General features: G+C 40.7%; 1 protein-coding gene across 1 annotated transcript; it reads left to right on the plus strand.

Moving 5' to 3' along the window:
- The first annotated feature begins 3,447 nt into the window (after window positions 1–3,447).
- CUNH19orf81 (chromosome unknown C19orf81 homolog) lies at window positions 3,448–18,190 on the plus strand. Its single transcript, XM_039360235.1, has 6 exons — window positions 3,448–3,575; window positions 6,559–6,623; window positions 10,351–10,429; window positions 11,627–11,747; window positions 15,091–15,230; window positions 16,829–18,190. The coding sequence occupies exons 1-6, from the start codon at window positions 3,448–3,450 to the stop codon at window positions 17,034–17,036; spliced, it is 741 nt and encodes a 246-aa protein (XP_039216169.1). The 3' UTR covers window positions 17,037–18,190.

Genomic DNA, 18,190 nt, shown 5'->3' on the forward strand with positions numbered 1-18,190 from the left:
TGTCTCTGGAGGGCTCCTGGTGAGCCATAGGGTCTTCACAGCCCCACCTGCTGCTTCCTCAGCTGTCACCTCTCATAGCGCATCTTGGAAAGAGACATCTTCTTTTGCAAAAATCTTCTGCTGTAAGTCTCTGTTCCTTAAACCGCATACGAAGTGATCTCGCAGCCTCTCTTCCAGATCCTTGAACTCACAAGGTCTGGTTGCTCACCTTAAGGCCGCAATAAAATCCTTGGCAGATTCACCTGGCCTCTGGTCTCTCTGCTCGAATGCGTGCCTCCAAGCAATAACAGATAACTTTGGCTGGAAGTGTTCCTTTAACATTTTCTTCAAATCAGTATATATTATGACTTCAGAGGTGCAGGGGCCACCAGATTCTCTGCAATTTCAAAAGCTTCCTGTCCACAGACACACAAAAGAGTTGCAGCCTTCAAGCCATCTTCTCTAACCTCTGAAGTAATTCTCCACCCTTGTAACGTAGGAATTCCATCTCTCTGGGTGTGAGACATCAAAATCAGACAAACGACCAATGTTCGCCATCATACTATTACTACCTTCACCACTCGCTCCTCTGCAAACTTCTGTTTGGGGAAAGGGTCCTTTAGCCGAACTCACCCTCCAGCGACGCTATACTGGCAGGCTGGGATGCTGATTCAGATGCCATCTTCCCTCTTCAGGATTTCCTGGGTAAGTCCTTAAAACAGCGGTTCTCAATGTTTTTGTGACGGCGACTTCCGTCACACAAACATTATGCGCATGCACAGTGCGCATGCGCGCCCCATGCGTGGCGCGCATGCACGGCACCGCTCCCTGAGGGGAGAAAATGGCGGATCGCCTTCTTTGGCGACCTCCCAAAAATGGTCGATCGACCCCAAATGGGGTCGTGACCCATAGGTTGAGAACCGCTGCCTTAAAACTTCCTCTTCAGTTTGCAAAGGATCCCACCTTCGTCGCCAGTGTTAAGTACTTCATTCGCATGTGAATGATGAATACACATGGCAAAGTTAAACAGCTCTTTATTCTTCCTACAACAACACCCAAACGAATGGCAAAAGGCACGCAGGCCTCTTTATGTGTCCAGAGACCCGAACAATGGCAAACAAAGTAACAGAGCGTTTTCGCGCCTTGCGCATGCGCACAAGGCTGGCACCGCTCTGTCTGGTCCCGGGTAGCTTTTGGAATGCCTGGGACCAATGCAATGTCCCGAGCCTGCTTTTGCAGGCTCAGGACACAACAGTTCCAATAGATGAGACCAGTAAAAACAGAACAGAATAGGCAAGAGATTTCCTTAAAGAACATATTTATTTGGCTACAAAGTATCAGCACATCAAAAGTGAAACCAAGACAGAAGTTCCCTCCCAAATGTGATAAAGTTGAACTTCCCACCCCTGTAATATGTCATAAATCACATTCCCAAATTAACTACTTTGGCGAACTTTCTAATGGAAGCTTCAGCCTACCAAAATACAAGCAGCAATGACCTTGGTTCCCACAGGACAAATTATTGTTTTGTCTAAATTCAAAAATACACAACCCCCCCCTCCCAATTCTGTGGCAACCGAAAACAAAGTGGAAATGGCTTCAGCCAAATTTGTTTGTGGTATTGACATCTGTTCTGTTTACTTGAAGATCTAATAACTGACTGGAAATGAAAATGAGCCTGCAGGCTGAGATATCCTTCACCAAAGGTTTATTCCAAGATCAACAGAGTTTATGTCAGAACAAATATATTTAGGATGGGCTTACTTCCTATGGCTGCCTGGGATTGATTGATAGGCTACTGATGTTTCACCCAGGTAATTGTTCTGCCTTCCCAGCCACCTCAGGGCAATTCAGAAACCATTTTGAAGGACTCATTTTTGTTGGTTGGTTGGCATTTTGATCCATATATTTTGATGTGGTATACATAATCAATCACTTTTGTTTTAAATCAGGGATAGCCAATCTGCAATGTATAGGCTTCCTCTAACTCTGTGGGCTTCAAGGCTGTCATTCTCAATTCAAGCCTATATTGTAACTTGAATTTCAGATGCAAACTGGCAGGTTTTAGTAAGTATTTAAAGAAAACTAGTCTGTTAGGCATGAATGATATTTTCATTCAACTCAAATAGTTTATGCATTTATCACTAGTTGCAGGAAGAACAGAGAAAATCTTCCCTTGTAATATCTTCGTACTGTGGTCCTCAGCAACTTTTAAAGCAGTAACAATAACAGGGAATTGTCACTTCAAGTTTCTCATCTCAGTTTAATTAATGAGTTGTTCCAAGTACCATTTTGAAATCTGTAATGTTTTAATGCCTTTTTGATGTGGTCATTTTTAGCAGGTCTTGGCACTTCTATTTTTTTTGGCCCAGATAGTGAGAGTGACTGCAAACCCAGCCACAAATATTAAAAGGATCTCCAAATTAATTTCTATGTATTTAATAACTCAGCAATAAAGCCAGGTCTTTTTTTTTTTAAAAAAAAGAGCCAACTTAATTAAAACCTTTGCAGTTTTAGTTCATAGTGGGGCAGGGGAGCAGTTATTGCCTTGGCTAGGGTGCTGTCTGGAATTTATTTGATCTTCATGAATGTTTTCAAAATGGATGGTTTGGAGATTTATGCAGCTATAAACAGTGAGAGCAAATCAAGTAATATTTTTATGTGCTACCTTTATAGCCCTTCTTTCCTCCAGAAGCTCAAGATGTTCCTATAGCATTACTGCTTCCAAATTATTCCATGCATATTATTATAGAGGAAAATGGACTTGAACCTGATTCTGTCCAATTCAAACCTAAATCTTAATCTCTACTCCAGTTGATTTAAAATTTCTATCAGGTAATTTGAAGATTATTAAGCTATGTTCACACATATGCTAATTATTTATAAACTATGCTAAGCCATTCTCAGACAACACACTTTATTGTTTTACAAGTGTTTTCACCCTACTCTGGTCAAAAGTGGCACATAAGATGTCTCATTCTGATGATGAAAATTATGGGAAGACAATCTGTGGTGTATTCAGTCTATTGATATATGCTTTTCTATTGGTGGGTCTGAAGGATTATCTTCTTCCTTAAAAGGTCTTTCTTCAATCAGTTCTTGCTGAATTCGTGGATACTTACATGTAATTTTCTTGATGATCAGGATGTGGTCAACCATTCTTTTTGTAGAATGCTTTTTCAACTTTCCTAGAACTGTAGGTTTTCTTGAAGATCTCGCATTCAAATGCTAACCAGATTTAACTTTGTTTAGTTTTTCAAGACAGGCTATGTGGTGCCATGTGTTGAGGCACTCTTTCTTCTTATCACCCATTTGTCAAATGTGCACAACAAATGTCACAGGTATCATGACATCATTATGTAAATGATGTAAATTATGTAATGTGTGTCATTGGTACTTGACAGCATGGCATGTGTGACACCATTGTAACTTACAGCTTGTAAGATTATCATTTATAAAGTAGGAGTCATGGCCACCAAGGACCAGCAACATGGAACTTCCCCTCCCAAGAAGGAGATTCAGAATTCTGGAACCCTGGGATTTGAATGTCTGCAGTTGCTTTCCTGCAAAGTTGAATCTCTTGAAACCAGCATGAGGTAAGATCAGCTTGCAGAAAAGCATTAGTTTTGGGTAAACCTTGGACTGGAATCAGAGGAAAGAGATCAGGAACAGAGATCAGTATTTGTAATTGCTGTACTGAATGATTGATATGCTGTGATGGCTAAGCTCATAGATTTGGGAAATCTTGGAAATGAAATGGGTGACAATGAAGTATTAATGTATACATTTTCCTGATCATTTTATTTCCCAGGAATTTATACCTCATTCCATAAGAAGCTATTTTTTACCAGATTAAAATGTCTGCCCATCAAATCTGAATTGCTTATTCTGACTAGTGTAAAAGGGACTACTGAATTAGTCTTTAATCTTATTTTTCCCCCATGCCTTCAAATCACTGTTGACTCCTGATAACTGCTCGGAGTCATCCCTGCAGTTTTCTTGGCAAGATTTTTGGAGGTGACTCTGCCACTGCTTCCTTCTTATTGCTGAGAGAGAGTGACTATCCTAAGCTCATCCAGTTGGTTTTGTGCTTAAGATGGACTCGATCCTACAGTCTTCCTATTTTTAGGCTGGGGCCTTGACAATTATGCCAAACTGGCTCTCTTTAATCTGGAGGGTCCCAAATTATTCTACATATATTTTTCTAGAAATCAGCATGCATGTCCTCTTACCTATCTCAAAATCTCTCTGGAAACATGAATATATGTAACATGTTTGTAACACAAGCAAGCAAAAGCTACAGAAAAAAGAGCAGTACCACAATTTGTCTACTGAGAGACAGAGGAAAGGAGAGAAAAAATGCTGTGGGAGGAAGAGAGAAAGAAAGTGAAATAGCGTCAATGCCAAGAATAAAGAACAGGAGCAAGAGAGCAAGTGACTGCCTGCCCAGACACTCAGGCTAGCTGAGAGTGGATTTCTGGCTTACCAGGCAGGGTCTGATTTTTTTCTCTACATTCTGCTGCCCAAAGTTACTTTAACTGGGGCTGTCTGGGATTGAATCTGGCACTATCTGTGTACAAATCATGTACCCAATATTGTGCTGTGATTGAACTTCTCAACTGAAGATTCAGATCAGGAATACATTTTCAAGAAGGAAGCAACAGGATGAAAGTGACTGTCTTGGTTAGTTGCAACTATAAAGGATTTTTGAATACTTTATTTATTTTAGCAATCAATAGAAATAGTATATCCAAATTATTCCTGCTGAAAAAGATGTCTATTTTCTTTCCAGTTAAATGGAAATGTGTTTAGAATAAAGAATATTTTGTTCATCTGTTTTCTTTCTGTGCTCTAATGGCTTTTCTGGACAATCAGTTCTGGTGGTTGTAATATTGGAAATACTGGTTATCTGAATCAGGGCTGTCCCCTTGCAAGTCCCTACATTGTATGCATATTGTGATGACTTTGGATTCAGATTTTGGGAAAAAAAAGATGGGAAAGTTACATTATTTTGAAGGGGAAAAAACCCTGGCTTCAATATTTTCATGTCATATATAATATATGATGGCATATATTCATTTCATGTGACAGTTGATTCATGGGCCTCCCTGCCAACTGATGTGGGGATGATCTGCAACTAAGATGATTTTCAAGGATAACTTCAGATAATCTTCATCACTAGAGGTTTTTAAGAAGAGACTTGACAGCTTCTGTGTTTCCTCAAAATTAAGACCTGGTCTTATTTTTTTTTCCTCCAAAAGAGGCACTAGGTCTTACCTTAGGACCACCACAGCCAGGCCTGCCACACCCCAACACATGTCGTACCGCTGCTTGACTTCTTCTGCAACCACTTGCCACCACCTGCGGCTGGACGCCATGTGGCGCATTGTGCCGTTGCCGTTCCTCTCTGCTTGCAGCAGGACACTGTGTGGCTCTTTGGAATGGCCAAAGAGCCACTCAGTGTCCTGCTGTGAGCAGCAGTAGAAATGCCCTGAAGTGCCATGTGGCCTCCTGCCACAAGCAACAGAAGCAGCCTGAAGTGTGTGAGCAGCAGAAGTGGCCCAAAGCACTGCACAAGCAGCAGAAGCAGCCTAGAGCGCAATGTGGCATCCTGCTGGGAAGAGTGGAAATGGCACAATGCGCCACATAGCAGCTGGCCATAAGTGACGGCAAGTGGCCGCAGAAGTCAAGTAGCGGCACAACAGGTGTTGAAGCGTGGGTGGCCTGGCTGTGGTGGTCCTATCGATAAGGTAAGTGGATGCAGGGCATGTAGGGCAGCTTCACCCCCTACCCCCAACCTAGTTTGATTTTTAGGGGTGCGCCTCGCCCCAAAACTAGGGCTTAGATTTGGAGTAGGGCTTATATTAGGTCCACCCCCAAAAATCAAACTAGGGCTTACTATTGGGCTAGATCTAACTTTCGGGAAAACACAGTACTTATCTGAAATGGTATAGGGTTTCCTGCTTGAGCAGGGGGCTGAACTAGAAGACTTCCAAGGTCGCTTCCAGCTCTATTCTATCCTAACTGCTTTTATTCCCCTTTCTCAGTGGTAATCAAGGGAAATAAATTCCCATCTCAAGGGACTATGAAGTGCATGGAAAAACCTACCTAGTCCATTCACTTGTTTCCAGATGGTTAACCAGATTCTATGGGAAACTCACAAGCAAGACATTGAGGGCACTAATAGCCTTCTACTATTGCTTGCTAGCAATTCACATTCAGGTCTTTTGATCATGAAAACACAATACTTCTATCAGGTCTGGGTAGCCAGCAATCATCTTCTCCTTCTGAATTTGTCTAATGAGCCTTGAAAGTCATATAAGTTGCACAACAGCCCCACACCTGTTGGCAGGGAAATTCATGAATCAACTATTAGTGTTGTATGTGATGAATTTAGTTTATTAGAGGAAATTGGCAGTTTTACTTCTGATAGAATCTGAAAATTGTTTTTCCCCTTGGAGGGGGAGATATCTGAAGTTTGGATCAGGAGGGGGGCAGGCAACAATGCACCAGGTTGCAAGAGGAAGGGAGTAGGCAGAAGGCAGTAGGTTCATTCTTACTGATTTTTTCTACCTCAAGAATGCAGGAGGAAGAGAACGAAGGACCCAGGTGTCAATCTTGTTCCAGCAGCCAAGGAGAATGTGGTAAGAATACAAAGTACTTTTCTGACTCTTGAGGACCTGGAAGGAGCTTCAGATGGCCATCTGTAGATATGTAGTGTTCTCTTACATATAGTGCAACTCCCCTTCCTCTTTTTATAGAGTTTCTTTTGAACAATTTGTAACCATCCACCAGTCCATTCCATTCATGGGTTTCGTCCCACCAGGTTTCTGTTATGCCAACTATGTCATACCCTCCCTCATGTACTATTGCTTCTAGTTTGCTCTGTTTGTTCCCCAACTTTGAGCATTTGTATGTAAACATTTAAGACTTTTATGCCTGTCCATGGGTATGTTTCCTGCATCTCCTGAGTTTTTCTTTTTGTCTCCTCACTGCCTACACGTAGATCATTGTTTGATTTGTTTTCTTGGGATTTGTGATTGGTTTTGTGTTCTAGTGATTCTAGAGATTGGTCTCCCTTCCCCCTCAATTTTAGTTTAAAGCCCTCCTGATGAGTAGGGCCAGTCTTTTTCCAAGTACATTTTTGTGAGGTGCAGCCCATCCCTTGCCAAGAGCCCTTCATGTAGGAAATGCAATCCATGATCCAGGAAACCAAAGTTTTCCTGGTGACACCAACCCTTTAGCCAATGGTTTATTTCTAAATTTCTTTTTTCCCTCAATGGGTGTTGGCCTTTCATTGAAAGTACTGATGAGAACACTACTTGTACTCCTAGCTTCTTAACTTTATTGCCTAGTTGTTTGTAACCTCTCACTATAGTACTGAGGTTGTTTGTTGTGTCATTTGTCGCAATGTGGAAGAGGAGGAAGGGGTAGTAATCTGTAGGCCTAATTATTTTGGTTAGGTTCTCAGCCACATCTTTGATTTTTGCTCCAGGGAGACAACATATCTCCCTGGATTGTATGTCTGGTTTGCAGATGGATGATTCTGTTCCTTTGAGGATAGAATCTCCTATTATTACCCATACTCATCTTCCTTTTTTGTGGTGGTACAGTCTGGGGTGTTTTTCTGTTTATCTCAGGTGTGTTTATTGATGTGGCTTTTTTAGGAATATTTGAAGTGACTTTTTAAGGGATATTTGGAGTTGTTTCTTTGCTAGGTGTCTGCATGCTTTCTTTGAGGGGAGGTTGCAGGTCTGCATGTTTCCATCTAAGAGGAGAAATTGATTGCTCAGTTTTAATGGTAGCTGCTTCTGGTTGGGTAGGATTGGGTAGAAGGGGTTTGTTTGTTGTATGCTGTACAACAAGTATTTGTTTCCTTCTGTGTGTGACATACCTCCATTTGTCTTCCTCCAAGGATTTATCAGTGGGTCAAATCCTCTGGGAGTTATTTGTTCATTATTTGGTTCAGTTTGGGTGGAGCTTTCTTTTGTGATGTCTGTAATGATGTAATGGAAGGACTGCTATTTTTTATGTATCCTGTAGACAATCCTGCCATTGGCCTTTATATTTTTTATAACTACCTGGAATCCACAAAATGAGGAACTGGCAAGAGTTTGTACCAAATAAATAAACCAATGGAAAAGTGTGTCCATATCTCTGTGTGTACATGCTGATGCTTTATTTAGACTCAGTTTAATCATATCTCCATTATGATAGACACCAACTCTCTGGCTGTGTTAGCATCATACATTTAAACCAGGACTGATAGTGACCTAATAGACATATTCATGCAAGATATGAAGTGTAACTATGGTTGATTTTTACTAGGTTTTTATGTCTTATTTTTGTGTGTGTGAATGATTCATAAACTGAATCCCCCAAATGGCTTCATTTAGTAACATATTCACAACCACGCTGAATATACTTAGATTTTCTCCCTCCTTTTTTTAAAGACCTGAGCTCTTTAAAAAATGAAGTTGTTTTTTTCCTAAGACTTCCATTTCCATTTAACTGTACTTTCCATTTGCCTAATGTTCAGCAGCTTGTTAGAAAGGGTAGTGGAACTGTTTAAAATGGCAAGTTATTCAGCCTTGTATTAAAGGGAAAAACAGATATGATTAGAAAGGCTCCCATGTAGAAAATGAAGTTGACCCGTCCTCTGCGATGGAAAAGATGAATTCTCTGTTGCTCAAGAGGCCTGGAGCAAATCCAAGGAGTAGAAATTACAGGGAAAGTTATTTATTATGAAACAGCTCTTTGTAACAAATCAGATTGGTCACAGAAAGCGATAGGCTATTTCTTATTGGAGTTACTTATACAGAGCCTGTCTGTCAGGATTGCTGTAGTTGTAGAGTATTAAGCACTGAAGATAAAATATAGAATTCAAGATTGAGCTTGAGTATCCTTCCAACTCTGTTGTAACATAGTGCCTACGGAAAATATTTATCCCTCTGTACCAGGAGCATAACATGACAGATTCCCACCAAGGAGACAAGGAATCTACTTTCTAAACTCTATGTTGCCAGTCCCTGCAGGGCAGCCGTATGGCTGTTGCTTCCTATATCTTTATTTTTCAAATCAGCTTTTTGATTTAAAATCTACCTGACTGTGATTGATGCAAAGGGAGCTGGGATAGGCTTACTACCTCTTGGAAAGAAAAGGGGTGAAATATTAAACAATGGGATTGAGTTCTAATGCAAGTCTATTTTTGTAAGTTTGCTAAGGACTTCATTTCTGTGCTGGGAATCAGATGAAAGGATTAATCCCAAACTCTTCCCCAGAGCCAGTTTGGTCTCATTGTTAAGATACCAGGCTAGAAAACCAGAAGACTGTCAGTTCTAGTCCTGCCTTGCACATGAAAGCTGTCTGGGTGACTTTGGGCCAGTCACTTTCTCTCAGCACAAATTCTCTCAAGGTTATTGTTGTGGGGGAAAATAGGAGGAAGGAATATTATATTTGTTTGCTGCCTTGAGTTAGTTTATAAAAAACAATATAGGTAGGATATAAATAAATACATGAATAAAATAATTGGATGGCCTAGTCAACTCAGGGTTGTGAAAAACTAAATTAAACTCTCTCTAATCCTACAACTGACTGGATTTTTCTACCCCATCCTATAACCAGTTAAATATGGGCAAATAGAGCCTTTATTGGGTTTGTTTATGTTGCCAAACCTGAATATGATTTGGCTTAGCATATATTATATGAATCCTATCCTTGTGGTTCAAGATCTGAAATTTATGACTTTAGTGCAATGTGTGGATCAGGTCAGCTAAGTTAGAAGTCACACAAAAGAGACAAACCTTTGATTCAAATTCAGACAATTTACAGGAATATTTGTGCAACTGTTTAGAAATACTGTACCATGTTATGTTTCATTTATTTATTAGATTTACATCCAACTTAAGTAATATATCCAGTGATTTCTACTTCTATTTACCCAGAAAAATACAACTCTGAAAGTGGTAGGCCCACTGTGTGTGTGTGTGTGTGTGTGTGTGTGTGTGTGTGTGTGTGTGTAAAATGAAAGTATGAATCCAAAAGAACCCCTGAATGGTCTTATTTTCTGTGCTTCCTAAAGCAGCTGGTCCAGTGGTGGGATTCAGATATGTAAACAATCAATTCTCTATGTGGATGCCACTTCCAGAAGTCTATTTTGGGCCTGGGCAACAAAAAAATAGCTACTGGTTCTGCTGAAGTGGTGCAAACTGGCTGAATCTCATCACTGAGCTGGTTCACCAGTATGAAAAAAATCATGTTGGACATGAACTTTTGATTGGGCCCAGAAGATTCTTCTCATGTTTGATTTTTTTTGTGTGTGGAAGAAGTATAGATTAAATTGTAAACATTAACTAGCCATTTTGCTTTCAGTTCCAGAAACTGAGAGTGAAGGGGTATCTTCCCTTTTTCTTGAATTGGAGCAACCTTGCCCACCGCCCCGAAAAACTTCGTGAGTATGACTTTGAAATGATAAGGAGTCACCATTAGAGAGAAAGAGGAATTATTTCAGAGGCAGGGGCTGGGTTACATCAGTATCCCTTGTTCCTTCTGCTAGGAAGGGTATATTCTCTATCCTGCTGCAGTCCTTCAGAGCCCCTGAAGATTTATCATTGGTCTGTAAATTGTAATGTAATTTCCTGAGCAGCAACATTATCAAGAGAGCAATGTCTCAGTAAGGCAGGATATTAGTAGAGATATTAAGATACTATAGTAGGACCTCATATTTCCTCCCAAGTCTTGAGAGGGAGCCTCTCTGAAAATTGCTACTGAATTCTAATTTTTAATGGGACATAAGAGAAAATTATTAAATACAGGTAATTTATGACTTAATATGCTGATTACAATCAAAAACAGTGGTAGTTGTTAAGTGAAGCACTTGTGTGATTGCCTCTCTTAAAAATCACAATTCCTGTTCTCCCAGTGGCAAGTGTTAAGTGCCTCGGGGTGGGGCAAACTCTGGGAGGCCTGATGCAGGCCCAAGTCCAAGCCTGCATGGAAGCATCTCTCCAGTTCACAAGTGGCCTGCTGCTGATCTCTGAAGGTCTCTCCCACTCTCAGGCACCCCGTGCCCCACTTCCCATCCTATTGGATCCCACAGTCTTGGGCCTCCTTCCCCACTCCCACCCCAGTCATATCTCTGTCCACTTATCTTTGCTGAAGATCATTTTTGGGAAGGAGAAGTAGAGGGTACACCACATGGCCTTCCTATGTGGAGGCTTTATGGTGCTTTCTGGAAGTGGGGGCCATTTTAGCAGTGACCACAGCTCTTTGACTGAGGTTTCCAATATGCCTCTTATTCAAAACAGAGGCTATAGGTGAGCATGAAAAATAATATCCATACTTTACCATAATACTGTCCACTCCCCTAGATTTAGGAGGTCGGCTCGGGTAGGCAAAGTCCTATCCAAATCACTATCTTGCATCTTCAACGGCCAAATAGAGGGCTCTGAAAAAAGCACAAGCAATGAGAACAAGAACTGCATTTCTATGTCAAACTGTCTCTGACATAGGAATGAGTCCTTCTGCTTTATCAGGAAGTACTTTCTCAGCTTCTCCTGAAGAGGGAAGCCGGATCAAAAGAGATGACTCTGAAGCATAACACTCTGTACTATTAATGGGCCCTTCAACTGCCTTTTTTTCCACTTAGGCGTCAGTATCTGAAGAAGATCATTGCCGAATATGAAGCTTTGGACATGGAAATGCCTTGCATCCGCAAGTTTCCTCGGCCGCCTGCTGCCCGACCCCTTTGCCTTTGCTTGGAGAATCCGGTTAGTCCTACTTCAATGGGAGAAACAGACTCGGGTCCCTTTTAAGTTGTCTGAGAAGAGCTGAGCTCTGAGAGATAAAATCAGTTGCTATTTAATTTTTTCCCATGCCCAGAGAGAAGATAGATATGGTGGCATTGTGAGAAATTCATCTTTTGTGGGCTGGCTGGGGCAGATTAATTTATTTTTTAAAAAAATAAGAGAAATCCCAGACAGATGTCATTGTTGTGCACAGCTGCGCATGGGGTCTGAGAGGGTCACATAGACCCACCCAGAAGTGCTGTAATTTCAAAAATGATCAATTTTTCCCCATTCACTTGTATACTCAGACTTAATTCATGGCAACTATTCACTTCCATAAAATGTGCTTATGAAAGTATAATTAATTGTGATCATAATGTGCAACCATAACATCACATTCAATACTGTCTGAGGGTACATTAGGAACTCTGGCAGTTTCAGTGACAACCTATCTAGACAAGATTATATTAGGGCTCAGCTATACCAACTAAAAGATTTTACAAAGGACAACAAAATTTTTGTGTATCTGAGTTGTACACCCAGCAAATTTAATTCCTCAGAGTGAATAGAGAAGTTTGTTAGCTATTTATAATTCACTTATGGGCAATAGCAGTAGCATTTACATATATACTCCAAAGAGTCGTTACTATTGCCCAGAGGATTATTTGCTGCCCTCTTCTCCTCCCTGGATGAATTGTACAGTTCCCGCTATCTTAGGAAAGCTCAAAACATTCTTAAAGGCTCATCTCATCCCATTCTTTTTTTGAACTATTACCATCTGGCAGATGTTACTGGATAATAAAAACAAAGATAAATAGGCTGAAAAATAGTTTTTTATCCCAGAGCTGTACCATATTAAATACTATTATATAGTGCAACATTGAAGTGCAATGTTAGGGGCAGCGCAATGGTGAATAGAATGTTAAGGATGCATGTATGTAATGTGTTTTTACTTGTGGTTTTTACTTTTGTGTAGTATGCACTGTGGACAGCACTTAATTTCGTTGTGAGATACACAATGACAATAAAGATATTCTATTGAACTCCTGGCTTTGGACAAGTTAGCCTGCAATACTGTATTTTAACCACTGTGCCACGATGGCTCATATTCAAATAGTCACTATATTAGTTGAGAGCTTGGCTGGCTGGTTTAGAAAAGAAAAAAATAGATGGGGTGGGAGAGGAGGAAGTAGACTTATTTGTGGAAAGAAGCCTGAACAACCCAAATAGAGAAATCAGTGAAGCTTACATATTCAAACATACAGGTAGTCCTCCATTTACAACCACATTTTTCATCATTTTTATTTATCAAATTTATTTGTTGCCCATCTCGTAGCAAACAACTCTGGGTGGCTTCCAGCATTCAAATATTAAAAATCTAACAAATAAATATCTTTAAAAGAATAAAAATAGAAATCCCAATCAAGGTATAGTTAAAAGATAGGGAGGAAAAAATAGGATGCATTGTGAACGGGGGGGGGGGGGAGGTGGGATTGGCTCTTAATTTAACAACCACCTCCAATGTAATGTTTCCCCATTAGGGCTTCAGGTCATCTGGCAGGACCAGATGTACAGAAGCAGGGGAGAGTCAATCTCACATCAGGAGATAAGATGTTCCATAGGGCAGGAGCCACGGCAAAGAAGGCCCTTCCCTGCAGCCCACCAGCTGGAATTCTTTGAGCAATGGACCCTGCAGCATACTTCCTCTGATGATGCGGGGGAGTTGGCCAGCCCCAGTGGGGTTAGACAGTTCCTCAAGTAGCCTGGACCCATGCCACGCAGGGCTTTACATATAATAATCAATACCTTAAATTGCATCCGGAAGCAGACTGGCAGCCAGTGCAATTTTCAGAGCAAGTGGTGTAATATGTCATCCTAGGGACCCCAAGAACTGCTTACACTGCTGACTGCACTAGTTGAAGCTTTCAAATATTCTTCAATGGTAGTCCCATATACAGTAGAGCATATTGCAGTAGTCCAGACATGAGATGACCAGGGCTTGAATGATTTAGCACAGGGATTCCTGATCCAGGAAAGGCCACACTGGTGCACAAACCAAAGTTGTGGAAAGGCTGTCCTAGCCACGATTGCCAACTGCTCTTTGAGCAGGATTTGCGAGTCCAGGAGAACTCCCAAGTTGTGAACCAGGTCTGTCTGGATTAGTGCAACCTGAAACTTGAAACTCCGTATATCCAAAGCCATTTGGTCTTGCCAGGGTTCAGTTGTAGTCTTTTGTCCCCTATCCTGGCCCTCACAGCCTCCAAGCACAGTGACAGGATGGCAATGTCATCACTTGGATCACCGGGGTGGATATATATATTGATGATACCTCAAGCCCCGGTGGCAATTGATCTCACCCAGTGACTTCATATAAATGTTAAAAAGGAGTAGAGACAATGCCGAGCCCTATGACATGCCACAGAGGAGTGGCTGTGGGCTGAACCTCTCAGTCCCTATCAACACTGATTGGGACCAATCTTGGAGAAAAGAATCTCTGCCACCCAGCCTCAAACCCCGCAGCTGGTACAAAAGAATACCATGGTCGGTAGTATCAAAAGCTGCTGAGAGATAAAGAAGAGCAAGGATGGTTACATTATCCCTACATCCCGCTCTTGCTAGAGATCATCAACAAGTGTGACCAGTGCTGTTTCTGTCCCACAACTGAATCATAAATCAGTGCAGTTGTAAAACATGTCATCATGTGACTGGACCCAATTTTATAATCAGTTTTATTATGGTTAAGTAAATCTGACTTCCTCAGCTGATTTTGCTTGTCAGAAGCCAGCTAAGATCCATAAATCATGATTATATGATCATGATTATATGATTGCAAGATGCTGACATAGTCATGAATATGAGCCAGTTGCCATCATCCAATTGTGATCACTTGACAGTGGAAGTTGTGTGACAGTCATAACTTTGAGGATGAGTTGTAAATTATTTTTTGAGGCTGTTGTAACTTCTAGCCATTGTTAAATGAATGGCTGTAAATCAAGGATTATCTGTAGTATGAAATACAGAGGATGGTAAAGCAGTTTGCCATGTTTTCTAGAAATCCTGAGAGCAGTATTATAGTTTCATGATTGAAAAACACTAGCCATGATTCTGACTTAGCAATCTTGAGTGATCCCAATCTCCCAGTTTAACCTACCCTACAGGATGTTATGAAGGAAAAATGAGGGAATAGCAGAAAAACAGAACTCAGAGAACCAAGAAAGGTTAGAACAATAATACACAAGCCATAACAACTTAAAAGGCTCTTAGCAGGTGTGTCTGAAGGAGGGAGATGGACTCCAATGGTTGAGCACCCCCTTCTGAATTTTAGCCTGAAAAGGAGATGAAGCACGCTGAAATCCTAGCAGCCATAGAAGCTGTCATTCCCAATGCCTTTGAAGCAGGCCTCCTACGCAGCATCCAATTTGAAAACATCAATGTAATTTGTGGAACTGCTGGGCGGAAGAACAGGTTGGTATAGATAGATATTCAACTACTCTATTCCCCATTCCTCTGGACTAAGGGAAGTCTATTTGACCACTCAGCTTTACTTGGCTAGCTTGGCCTATGGCATCATTAAAAAAAACCAAAAAAACCAGTAACTTAGCTGAGGCAATGTGTAGTTTCCTTCACTGACCAGCAGTCTAATCAGTGTTTATCATCTTTGATAACTTTAAGATGTAGGGACTTCAACTCTCCGAATTCTCCAACCAACATACTGGCTGGAGAATTCTGAGAGTTGAAGTCCATACTTCTTAAAACTGCCAAAGTTGAGAAACACCAGCTAATCAAGGAAATCTGCCTGCTTGCCCACTTGGTCTCTCTTTCGCTCCCTCCCTCCCTCCCCATCTGTCTGCCTGTCTGTCTATTATATGTCATCCATCTCGGTCTAGTGATTCTAGACAGCTAACAGTGGATAAAACCTGGGAGCTATCATTAGATTCCCTACTTCTTTAATTCTGACTCTTATGAAACACACTAACGTTTAGGGTCCCATTTTAGCTGTGTTTGCACAAATGTCTGTGCAGACTAGCAAAAGCTTGGGTGAATACATTCACAAAACATAGTAAGCTTGCTTAATTTTAGTCATTTCTTTTTTAAAAAAATATTGCATTGTATGAAACCATGCTGTTTGGTTAATTTATAACCAAATATACTGTGAAAATTGGAAAAACAAGTTAATTCGGTAACAAAACTAAATATGGTATACTAATCCAGCCTTGTGTTACTTGAGCAGAGTTATTTTAGTAAAATAAGTCTTGGCATGTGTTCATTTTTGCTCCTTACAATTATGCGATTCAGTTGAAGGCACAAGAGTTCAGGACACAATCTAGCTCAATGTTCTACAAACTTGACAACTTTTAAGAGGTGTGGATTTCAACTCCCAGAATTCAATGGATAGTGCTGGAAATTTCTGAGGGTTGAAGTCCACACTTCTTAATGTTATTAAGTTTCAAAAACATTGATCTAGCAGATGAATAATGCATAATCTGGGCCAGGCCAGGCCAATTACCATTTTTCTCAGTATATTTCTCAGTTTCCCTTTTCTGTTACATTAATCATGCCAATTGAATGGCAACTTTTGGGTGGTTGGTATAAATTGTGCAGCCTCGTCATAAAGACAACTTCTGACCTAGACAAAAGGCATAGGTCTCCAGGACATACAGTCTGTCTCCAGCAGGCAGTCCTTGGGAGGGGATGTAAAATTGTATGCTATAAAAGCAGAATATTCAAACTAGAAACAGGCAGTTCTTCTGAAAAACCAGAGACCTGAGTGCTTTTGCTTAACTGGGGAAGTTAGCCTTCAACAATTTGGGAATTTTATTTGGCTCTGCTTCCGAGAACAGCCATATCTACATCAGACACACTCCATTGTGTTTGTCTCTGTGCCATTTACGCCATTGGCTCCTGCCATTTTTGCCTACTGCACTGGGCCCCGTGAAAGGGATCATTCTGAACTTGTTGAGCCATAGAGTCCTGGGGAAGAAGCAATGAAAAATTCCCCCATCATAATGAAGCCTGATGAAACCATGTCAGTCAGCCGTCTCTTTTCTTGTCTTCCCATGTAGGTGGCTGATCACAGTATCAGATTTCCGAACTCGGAATCAGCTCTTGGGTTCTGGATTAACCTTGGATGAAAACCATTTTGTGCTGCGACGCTGGGATAACCTGGTAATGGAGGACTATCGCATGCACCTTCGAAGGTCCTTAGCCCGTCAGCGTCTGCTGGACACGCTCAGTGACTCCTGGGAGGCCAGCCATTTGGATGGCATCTGAACTCTAGGAAGGATATGAATTCAAAACCAAGCAAAACATGATGATGTCCTGCTTGTAGATCTATCAAATCTTGTATTTCTTTAAGTTACCCTAATGCTTCCTCTGAACTTACATTCCTGGTTTTTATTCTTTGTCCTTCTAATCACACATTTGGAAAGAGGGTGCCCCCTAGAGGACCTCTGAAGTACATCTTTTCTGCTTTGAAGTAAGCAACCTTGGAAGGAACTGTCACTTTTGTGGGTGAAGTCTGCAGGAAGATTTATTTTCCAAAACGCTGTTACTACTTCCCAATGAAACTGAGGAGCAAGACAGTCCTACTAATTGTGTGAAAAGCAGAAAAGTCTAAGTCAATGTTTCTCAACCATGTCAGCTTAAGATGTGTGGACTTCAGCTCCCAGAATTCTGGGAGATGAAGTCCATGTATCCCAAGAGTTATCAGGGTTGAGAAACACTGCTCTAGAAAAGGCCATGCATTTGTGGCAATTGATTTCTTGCAGCTTAAATTTCCAATTGCTGCCAAGTTTGTGTTAGTGCACTTTTTCTGTTATGAAAAACTTGTATAGATTGAAACCATCATTCCTTCATTTCTGTTTGATATAGTTTTTATTTATTTTTAATTTTTAAAAACCACTGAATCCTTTTATGCATGCAAACTGCTGGAAAAATTGAAACAGGTTATGTTTTCTCCCTCCCATCCACGCCTGGTGCCTGACCTATTCTGAGAAAATGTTAACATCTGAAATTTATCAGAGGACTCTCATCTGGTTAATTTCATAACCCCATAATTTTAGAATCTTCATAGAAAGTTAGATTACTGTATGTTCTACTTTACAATTTACATATAGCTTCCCCAAGTAGTGTGTGCCCCCCACCCCCAAACTCTCCTTATCCAGTTGTATGGTTCAGCTGTTACTGGGCAAGAAGTTCATGGCTGCAAGACAGGCAGCTAAATAATTTTATACACAAATGTAATCATAATGTTAATAATAGATTGCTTTAGGCAATCATTTTCTTATTTGAGAATAAGCACCATTTGGTTTTAGACAATAAATTACATTTTAAAGTAAAAATTACAACACAAGTGTCTTAACTGTACAACTGCTTACCATGTATAATAAATTTGAAATATTATAATAAACTATAGTCAATAATGA

Source organism: Crotalus tigris, unplaced genomic scaffold (assembly GCF_016545835.1).
Source record: "Crotalus tigris isolate CLP2741 ecotype Arizona unplaced genomic scaffold, ASM1654583v1 scf7180000019161.1078591, whole genome shotgun sequence".
Taxonomy (NCBI): Eukaryota; Metazoa; Chordata; class Lepidosauria; order Squamata; family Viperidae; genus Crotalus; species Crotalus tigris.